General features: G+C 32.9%; 2 protein-coding genes across 3 annotated transcripts in view; both read left to right on the top strand.

The window, feature by feature from the left end:
* The window catches only part of LOC130717217 (DNA-directed RNA polymerase III subunit 2-like), a 34,025-nt gene extending 33,488 nt beyond the window's left edge, over nucleotides 1–537 (top strand). For both annotated transcript variants that reach the window (XM_057567364.1, XM_057567363.1), the window contains one exon: nucleotides 255–537. In XM_057567364.1, the coding sequence (XP_057423347.1) occupies nucleotides 255–305 (51 nt within the window). In that variant the 3' untranslated portion in view covers nucleotides 306–537. The remainder of the gene's footprint in view (nucleotides 1–254) is intronic.
* Nucleotides 538–6,155: 5,618 nt separating this feature from the next.
* Nucleotides 6,156–7,010, top strand: LOC130721193 (E3 ubiquitin-protein ligase RHA2A-like). Its single transcript, XM_057571944.1, has one exon. The coding sequence runs from the start codon at nucleotides 6,209–6,211 to the stop codon at nucleotides 6,707–6,709; it is 501 nt and encodes a 166-aa protein (XP_057427927.1). The 5' UTR covers nucleotides 6,156–6,208; the 3' UTR covers nucleotides 6,710–7,010.
* The last annotated feature ends 2,752 nt before the right edge of the window (nucleotides 7,011–9,762 follow it).

A 9,762-nucleotide genomic window follows, 5' to 3' on the forward strand; every position in this document is an offset into this window, starting at 1 on the left:
AAGATAGAATCAATTACGAGCAATCTTATAAACTACTCCGTATGATTGGCATATTTTTAAAAAGTCAACACATTTATCTTACTTTTCAAAAGATGTGTTGGCCCTTTTGAAAAATAAATCAATTACACGTAGTGCGTTGAAGAGTGTTATCTGTATTTCTCTTTATTTTTCCTGAAGCTTTCAGATTGTGTTTAATTTGTGGTTCATTGTGTACCTGGTGTTGATCAATTTGCTTTGCTTTTCAAATTTTTCAGGAACTCCAATCAATGAACATTGTTCCCCGCTTAAAACTGGCAGATCCCTGAGATTAAGCAACGAATTAAACTTAGTTATTCATGTTCTTATGGAGTGAATACAAGCCAGAACATTGGCATTTCTGAAAGTTTTTTTTAGTTGTTAGTTTTTCTTGCACATTGTAGATAAGGAAAAACTTTTCTTGACTTATTTAGTTCATTTAATATTAAAAATTGAATTTCAAGAGGCAACACATCCACGATTAAAAAAAGTATCATGGAAGTATTCAGTATTCTTGCTTCATTTTCTCTTTTATTCCATTTTTTTCCCTATCTTTCTTTACATTTATTATCACATTACCTATCGTATCATCTATTTAACTCTTCTTCACTCTTGGTGTGAGTGAAAATAGAGTATGAACCAACTATATTCACGAGTTATTTTTGCTACATCAGAAATGTACTATATTTAACTTAACTAGAACCTAAAACTTAATTATGGAAACCTAAGACTTAGTTATACATCATTGCCTATTAATTCTAATAGATGTGGTTGCGTGGTGTCTATAGTTTAGACTTGTTTAGAGCCAATAATAATATAGTCGGCAGATATGCGAATCTCATTGGACGGTGTGAATTGGATTCAGGTCAATGCTGATGAGTTTTATATCCTTCATTAATCTAGTTATTAACTCTAATACCTTACTATAATAATTTAGTTTACTGTTTTAAACTAGTCTGAACACAAGTCACCGACCTACCGCAGATCTTGCAAAATCTCTGTGCTTCAAATCTCGGTGACAACTTCGTTTGGTTGCTCTTTCATTTAATTATCAGTACCAAGCTCTATCTTAATTAACACATTATTAATTAATTATTTCATTATGTTAGTTAGATACATTAATTCATACCACAAGATTAAAGTTGGCAAAGAGATTCTTCACACTTTTTAAATTATAACTAATGCAAATTGCAGTCGCAAAATTAATGTAGACAAACATGATGAATTAGTATCTGACAAATCATGTGATTAATTAATTAATTTTTCTAGGGGAAATGCGGCATCTAATTGTTTTATGTAATGTATTATTTAAATTTTCTATTAGAAAATACTGCATAGAATAATTCCAGCATATGGATTGCTTAGTTGGTTTACATATATTCTACATGTTCGTTACCACCCAAAGTGCAGCATGTCCCTCAACTTGGTTATTAATTTGTAATTAGGCCTATAGGAGCAAACATATTCTCACTAATGGAGTAAATCCTTATTTTTTTTTTCTACTCCTCTTTCTTTCCGTCATGTTAGTCATAAATTGGATAAGGTTAAGTTCTCTGTTGAATATATATATATTTTTTTCTTTTCGATTGGGCTAAAAAAACTAAAAACTACAATCATCTATACTAGCTTTCCAAAATAACTTAAGTAGTTGATGTTTAAGATTGTATACCGTTTAAGAGTTCATTAATTGTAGATAGTTTGATTAAGATACTCTTATTTAACATTGAGATACATTAAAGATAGAGATTGATAAGTATTTGTGAGAATCGTAATAGGTAAGATTAATATGGAATGGTAGGTGAGACGGTAAGAGATATAACTTTAAAGTGTATAAATGGAAGAAAATAAATTAAGTAGTGTTAGATTTTTTTCTCCATAAAAAAAATTAGACAAGACATGACACTAAACTACAGTAGACGAGTCCCTTAGCAAGAACACTTCCAATTCGGCGGCTGAGGTGAAAGAGGCGATGGAGATGACGGTGGCGAGGCGACGAATGTGGTGGAGAAAAGCGGTGGAGGCGGTGGTGGTAGCAGCAATAGTTGTGGCACTGACAATGAAGGCGACAACATTAACGGGGACTATGACACTAAAAATGAAAACTAAAGTCAGAATAATAAATAAGATTTCTAGATTTAAAAAATTTAAAAACAAAAACTATTTTAAAAAAATGAAAATGAAAATAAAAAATATTTTCTTAAACTCAACAGGCTATTAAGTAACAGAAAAAAATTAGGACATGTGCATGTATGACTATTAAAATTAAATGTTGTCATATTTTTTTTATAGCTATGTAAAAATAGTGAGATTTTTTTAATTTTGCCTATTTCCCTAGATAAACTATATAAAATAAAAAACAAATTAAGAAAAAAAAACAAGCAGGACTGAAAAATAATGACGAATTAGATTGTTTAATGTAGTACGTGGCATCAGTTATCGTGAGGTGAGTCCATAGATAAGACAAGTGAACTAAGTAATTAACATTAGGATTAAGCTTTTCAAAAAAAAACATTAGGATTAAGGGGTCAAAGAAGGTTCAAGAAGGTCATAGACTATAAAAAAATAAAAGCATCTAGGAAAAGTGAAGTTAAAGAACAAATTAACTTTTTAAAATAAAAAGGTAAAATGATAAACAAATATTCTTTATCCATAAGTGATAAGTGATTTACTTCTTTGACTGGAATTCATATCTCTAGCACCAGAATAAACCAACAGCAAGGCTATGCTTCTTCTTTTTTTAATGATGGGCACTAAGCTTGGGAAGAACTCTTTGGGACGTAATATATATATATATATATATATATAACTATGTACTCCAAATAAGATACTATTACAATGTTTAAAAAATCATATTTATAATTTTTAGGTGCAAGAATCACTTATAATATATATTTAAAGGTTTATTAGGTACATGCACTGTTTTTGAATTGGATTAGGCTTATGAATGCTTATTAAAAAACTGGAATGGAAAATATTATTTCTAGTATTATTTCTCTCCCCATAAAGAATGAATTTAGAAGAAATATACTGATCAGTTTCATGTTCGAGTTAAGATATTCACAGGTTGGAGTTATTTTTTTAACGGAGATTTTTTTTCATATATAAAAAACTTAAACTCAAGATATTTACTAAATAAATCACTCATTAGTAAAAAAAATACCAATTCATTTACGTGTACTTTATGGGTCTCATTTTATTTGTTATTTAATGGTGTTATACAAGAATTGAGAAATATAATTAATAATAAAAAATTATAATTTAATTTCCTAGTATATCTCTTATTTTTCACACCAGCTGACCAGCTAATAAATTTCTTCCACCTTTATTACTCCTTCAATCCCATTTTATTTATCATTTAAGGTTATGGAATATAGAACATACAAGAGCAACAATGATATATTCACACTTCATTTTTTCTACATTTTATTTCCACATATTTTTATTTCTATCTCTTTCCTCTTATCATTTATCACATCTTATACTCTCTCTCTTACTTTTTTTTTTCTTCCTATCTCTCTCCTCCCCCACCTTTCTTCACCTCATTTTTTAGGTGTCAACAAATAATTTTTCATTACTCATAATTCTTAGCGGAAGAAATTTATCATTCCGATATACTAAAAAAAAAATTAACTGGTCATTAGTATTGTATAATGATTACAGTGGGTCAATTAAAACCTGACTATTGTGTTATGGGAGAGAATAACATTTTAGTAATTTAACATCATCATTATGATCACTAAGAGTCTAAGACAAACTTCTTGGATTTTTTGTGTGTATCACAATGAGTCACTTTAAAAGTGACCTACCGTAGCTGCCGCCAATATAATTAACCCACAATTATTGATATCAAATAACTGACAAAGAAAATAGGATATTATTTCTCAAACGTCAAATAAAATGGGATGAAATGAATGTAGTAGTACGAATAAAATCTTCTTCTTAAAAACTATCATCTTACTATGACTCTCTTTTAAGAAATAAACCTCTGATCATCTCTTATAAAATAAGCCCTCATCATATCTTAAAAATAGATCTCTCATATATTTTAATTAATTGAAAATGCATCACTTTAGAATTAACTTTAGCCCTACATTGATGTTGGATTTGTCCACTTTTTCATGATTTAAAAGCAAAGCTTGTTCAATGTACGAGATAAGCATCACATGTCCATTTGCTAAATTTGTTCCCTTTTAAATCATCACCTTGCATTGACCCTGTTATTTATTGGAAAATCATGAAAAATGGTGGATGCAAAATTGTTAATATCAAATCGGGAAAATAGCATTATACCAGCTAACGATTCATTCTTTCTTCAAAAGGAATGTGGAAAAAAAAATCTCATCACAAAACTGAGTCATATAAGAATGAACAATCTCAGCAAATTGAGTTAAAACAAACCAAAATGCAATTACTAAGAAGGATACTTTCTGTACCTAACAAAGATTTACCAATTTATGAAATGATTATCTGTTGTTTTCTTTAAAATATAACCATAAATAGTAAGAAAGTAGTATACAAAGAAATGAGGGATCCACAACACATGGCCCTTGCGAAACCTTCTTGTTCTGTCGTTCATGTCCCTTTCTCACCACCACGGTCCCCACAGAAAAACAGAGAACCACAGAAACAGAATGAAAAAAAAAATTAATATTTACTCACACCAATATATGGATAAAAAGAGGAGATAGAGAAATAAGATGTATGTTGGGTAATATGTCATAAAAGGAAGATTGAAACAAAAAGAGTTAGTGAAAGAGAAAATTAGATGCAAGTGAATCAGTATTGAAAAAGATTTGAGGAGAGCTTTACATTACTGTGACATATCAATTCCTTTCTTTTATCAGTCTCCAACAAAGTGCTCAAACCCAAACTAACCCCCTAGCTTATAAAAATAACTCTATTTTGATAACTTTACTAAAATACTTGCATAGTTAAAATAAGTTTAAATCAGCTCAAATATACTATTTTTAATTTGTTGTTGGGAAAAAAACTCACTTCACCCATATCCAGGTTGAAATAGGCCTAGAAGCGATAGAGATAAGAAATATAATCGATGATCTAAAAAAATAACAGTGTTATAAAAATGTATACACTCATGTAATTACAATCTGTTTATTCAGACCAATATCAAAGATATGCCTCAAATAATAAAAAGAACAATGATATGGTCCTAGCTCACTTGCAATGGGGCTTGTCCGTCATCTTCGGTCTTCAAGGTGGTGGAATGTCCATCGTGCTCCATCGACAAGCTAAGGACATGTGGGGATTACCTATAAAGGCCCTCAGATGTCCAAGTCAGGTATAGTTTTGGCAGAGTAACTATATAGTTTCAATTAGGCATAGCTGGTGAATGGTGTCATGTGCTATTTGAGAACGACAGTGGTGGTCTATCACCAGCGTGTAACGGTAACATCTCCTAACAGGCTCCACGTAGGATGTGAGGACCCATTAGATCGTAACAGATAACGTCTTTCCTCGTACCTCGTTGGACGCGCGACCACAATGATTTCTCTATCGTACACCAATGTTCTAAACCCATCCCGTGTAAATATTTCCAATGAGGTGAGGATTAGTTATTGATCCTTCCGTTGGAAATATCTATCAAGAACCTTATGTTGTGAGATGAGATTTGAGTCAAGCCATCTACAATTCATCAAATTGGGTTGATTTCGTGCTCCATGTTATATTTTATGTGACCAAATGATAATGAAACAAACCATAGAGACCCACGTAATTAAAAGTATGAAACCATCAATATGTCATATCATATTTAATTTTGGTTTATTTAAAATAGAAAAAATGAGATCAGATTTGATGCATATGCAAAACTCTTTACACTGTCGACACATTTACGTTAAATCCAAAATAATAAGAAAAAATCAGTGAAAAATGAAATAAAATGTAAAGTGACAAATTTGACTGTTGACTAAACTAGAAAAAACAAAAATTATAGTACTAGTAATAATTTTTTTTTGTTTCTCAAAGGTATTTTCACCGCCGGCCGCTGAGACTAATCATTCGAAGCTCTGAGATCACATTAAGTAAGTAAGTCTCTTCTACAAATATTTCTCCATATGCACCACCCAGGAATCGCGTTAAGTTGGTATGACATCACATCACAACCCCTTTTAATAGCTGCTATACAACCTCTTCTTCTCTTACAATCACACAATCGAATCGAATCCACAAGAAAATGGGTTTGCAAAACCAGTTAAACGACGTTTCGTCTGGTTCAATACCACTCCTCCTACTCGCGCAAATCGCCACCTGCGTCAATTACCTCCGCTCCTTACTCCTCCATCTCCTCCAATCCCTCCGCCTCTCCACCACCACCGCCACCGACCAGATCATCGTCGACGACCACTTCTTCGCCGCCGTCGGATCCGGACTCGCCGGCCTCATCATGCTCTCCGATCAGCTCGCCCTCAACAACCAGTTGTTCTACAACTACACCGACGACGGCGCCGGCGAGCGCCATAACTGCGTTGTGTGTCAGAGGACCTTCAAGGATGGTGACCAGGTTCGCAGGCTTCCCTGCCGCCACACGTTCCATCGCCGCTGCTTCGAAGGGTGGCTCCACCACTACAAGTTTAACTGCCCACTCTGCCGCTACTCGCTCCTCTCCGATGAGCGCGTCGCGCTCACGGAGCAACGCGTCGGTCGGCAACTCGTCTCGTGGTTCTCCCTCCGCTGATGCCCGCCGGCGATTCAGTGAACCTTCTTCCCATTTTTAACAGTAGTTTTTTTACTTTTTAACGCAGTTGCTGGCGGTTTTTTTTACCACTCTTTTTTTTTCATAGGATACCTAGGATAGGGTAGATTCCTATCTTTTTTCTTTTAAAGTGGTATTTTTTAATTTAACTTTTTTTTATCTAGAGGTATTTTTTGAAGGGTTCTCTGCTCTCTGAGAATCCTTTTTGAGCTGCAGTGAATTTTGGACTCTTTTGTGTTTATGGTTAATAAATAATTGGAGACCATTGGAAGTTTATCCAAAATTTCTACAGTGGAACCTATTAGAGTTTCTATTTTCAGCTATGCTAAACTTTCATTTTTATGATTTTATCAAATAGTAGAAGCAAGAAAATAACTATTCTGGAAATTAAATAAATATGTCATCGGATAAGTTCAAGTAAATAATGTGTTTTAAGCATTTGGTCGAATGTTCAATTCATAAATAATATGCATGAAGAATAATTTGTTGAGAATGAGAAACTTATTCACTTATTGTGATTTCAGAGCGCTCTGAATATATTAATCACATGATTGCTGATGATGAAATACTTTTAGCGGAAAAGAATGTTGAAGTTCAAGTAAAAGGTTGTCTAAATAACCCATGATAAAGTTTGAGTTAAATAACTCATCATCCAATCAAATTGGAGATTTGTGAGTTGAAATTTCTATATTTTATTAATTTATTTTTAACTCACATATCTCAATGTGATTGGATGATGGATTATTTAACCCAAACTTTATCATAGGTCATTTAAAAAACCCCTCAAGTAAATAATATAATTTATAATTTGGTATATATAGTTATGAAACAAGAAATTAGTTGGGTGGAAGATTGATCTGCTGTGCACCAGAGCAGGGAATGGAATTGGAATTGCAATTTGTGGCCATAAGTTAAGCTTTCTTGTTTTGTGGTCAAGCAAGTCTTGCATCATATAGCATATGCTATTGGTAAGTTTTGCTTCTTTAGAATTGCTTGAACGCGTTACCCAAAATAAAAAAAAGAGGCTAACGCGTAAGTATGTATGTCACCACTAAAATGTTGAGTTAATGTCATCAGCCACTCGTGGCTTGTGAATGAGTTAATAGTCCATTGGACATATGTGGATACCAAGCTATAGGGATTCATATCTCCCAACTAGCACTAATACTTGAGGAGACTTCAAATGCGAATCTTAACTTCAATGAAGTGTGATAGTAGAACTACTACAATCATCTCTTTCTCAATACTCTAATTGCAGCCTTCATAACGCAACCCTGGATATGAGGAGTGATTGATTTCAAAGGTCTTTTAAAATTTATTTTCTTTATTATGCATCGATCCCCTATCTTACGAGGCACATTTTCATTTACACTATATTTTTAATTTATCTATTTTCAATTGTATCACATGCTACATCTTTTACTTTCCCTCTTTTTTCAAACGAACAATTAAACTTTTTTGAAAAAAAAAGTTAATAGTTAAATTAGTATTTGAGTTTGTAAATGAGTTTGATTTTAGTCCATTTGATGAAAAACGATGTTTAATGAGGTAAAAAACCGTCAGTAACTATAAAAATGACTGTCACTAAACATCATATTTTCTCAAAGAGATTAAAATCAAACTTACTAATAAACTCGGGATTAATTTTATCATTAAAAAAAATGCTTGGAGCTTCCATGTTTGTTTGATAAATTTGTACTTCTCAGGTAAATTGGTATAGCATTAGTTAGTGCACCATTCAGATTTGAGGCGGCAGAGAATTTGGATAGGAAGCTTCTTGATTTCTTAGTATGATTAAATGTGGGTTAAACTCGTTGCTAGCACGCAATGTTTCATAATAAATTCAATGATTGCGATATATGAATAATTTTAGTCCCAACAAAATACTTCCATATATTCCACCACTTTCATAGTTCTTGTTGTCTGCATCATTTTAGAAAATGGACCTAATTGTTGCTTAAGCCACCGTTTCCGTAGAGAGGAATGCTAGCTAGCAATATTCCTTTTAGTTTTTACTTTTTACTACTCTTTTTTTAACACTTTTTATTTGATTGGTTAAAATTTATGTATATCTCACTAAATTGAGCATATAATATAGTGGACCTACATGAATTTTTACTCATCAATAAAAAAAAGTGTTAGAAAGAGTATTATAGTAGCATTTATCTTTTGTAGAAGTAATTGAATTTGATACTTAAAAGTTAAAATGATCATGAAAAAAATGCAAATAACTGAATTGTTTCGTGTGCCGAAAATGATGTTCTTGGTTACATGAATGTACACTCATTTCTTCTTTTGAACAATCCTCCATTCTCCCTAGTTAATCTTGCAGAATTGTTTCCCAGTTTACTTGTTACGTGCCTTCTAGGAAAGCACTTATATGAAACCAACCTCGTTGATATATACACGCACACACAAATTGAAATAACATGATATTTTTCTTGGACAAACATGAAAATTATTTGAATGTAATTGGATAACCAGATTTTGGGCCTATTAACAATTCCTGGAATTGGCCTGTTGAGAGTAATGTAAATAATAAAGGGTTTAGGGTTAGTCAATTAATCATTGGATTAATTGGACTTTTAATGTGTTGACTAAATGGCTATAAATAGGGAAGTCATTTAGTTGTGTAATATACTGATATGCATTTAGTGCATTTTGTGAAAATAAAGCTTTGGTCCCCCGTTACCTCTCTCTCTCTCACTTTACTGTTATTTGATTCTTGAGAATTGGTTAATTCTCTAACAAACTGGTATTGAGAGCCTCCGATTTCTGGACCGTGATTCACGTTCATCTTCTCCGGCGAGTGCATACGGCCATCGCCGCCGCTGTTCACGTTCATCTTCTCCGGCGAGTGCATACGGCCATCGCCGCCGCTGTGATTGATTGAGGCGACAGGAGCTTCCGCTTGCGATGTCGTCGTCTTCAACTGGAGGTTTCACAGCAAGTATTCCCATTCTTAATGGCAAGAATTGGAACAATTGGAGTGTCAAGATGAAGGTTGTGATGGGGTTCCAAGATGTTTTGGAGAT

This window comes from Lotus japonicus, chromosome 5, assembly GCF_012489685.1.
Source record: "Lotus japonicus ecotype B-129 chromosome 5, LjGifu_v1.2".
Lineage (NCBI taxonomy): Eukaryota > Viridiplantae > Streptophyta > Magnoliopsida > Fabales > Fabaceae > Lotus > Lotus japonicus.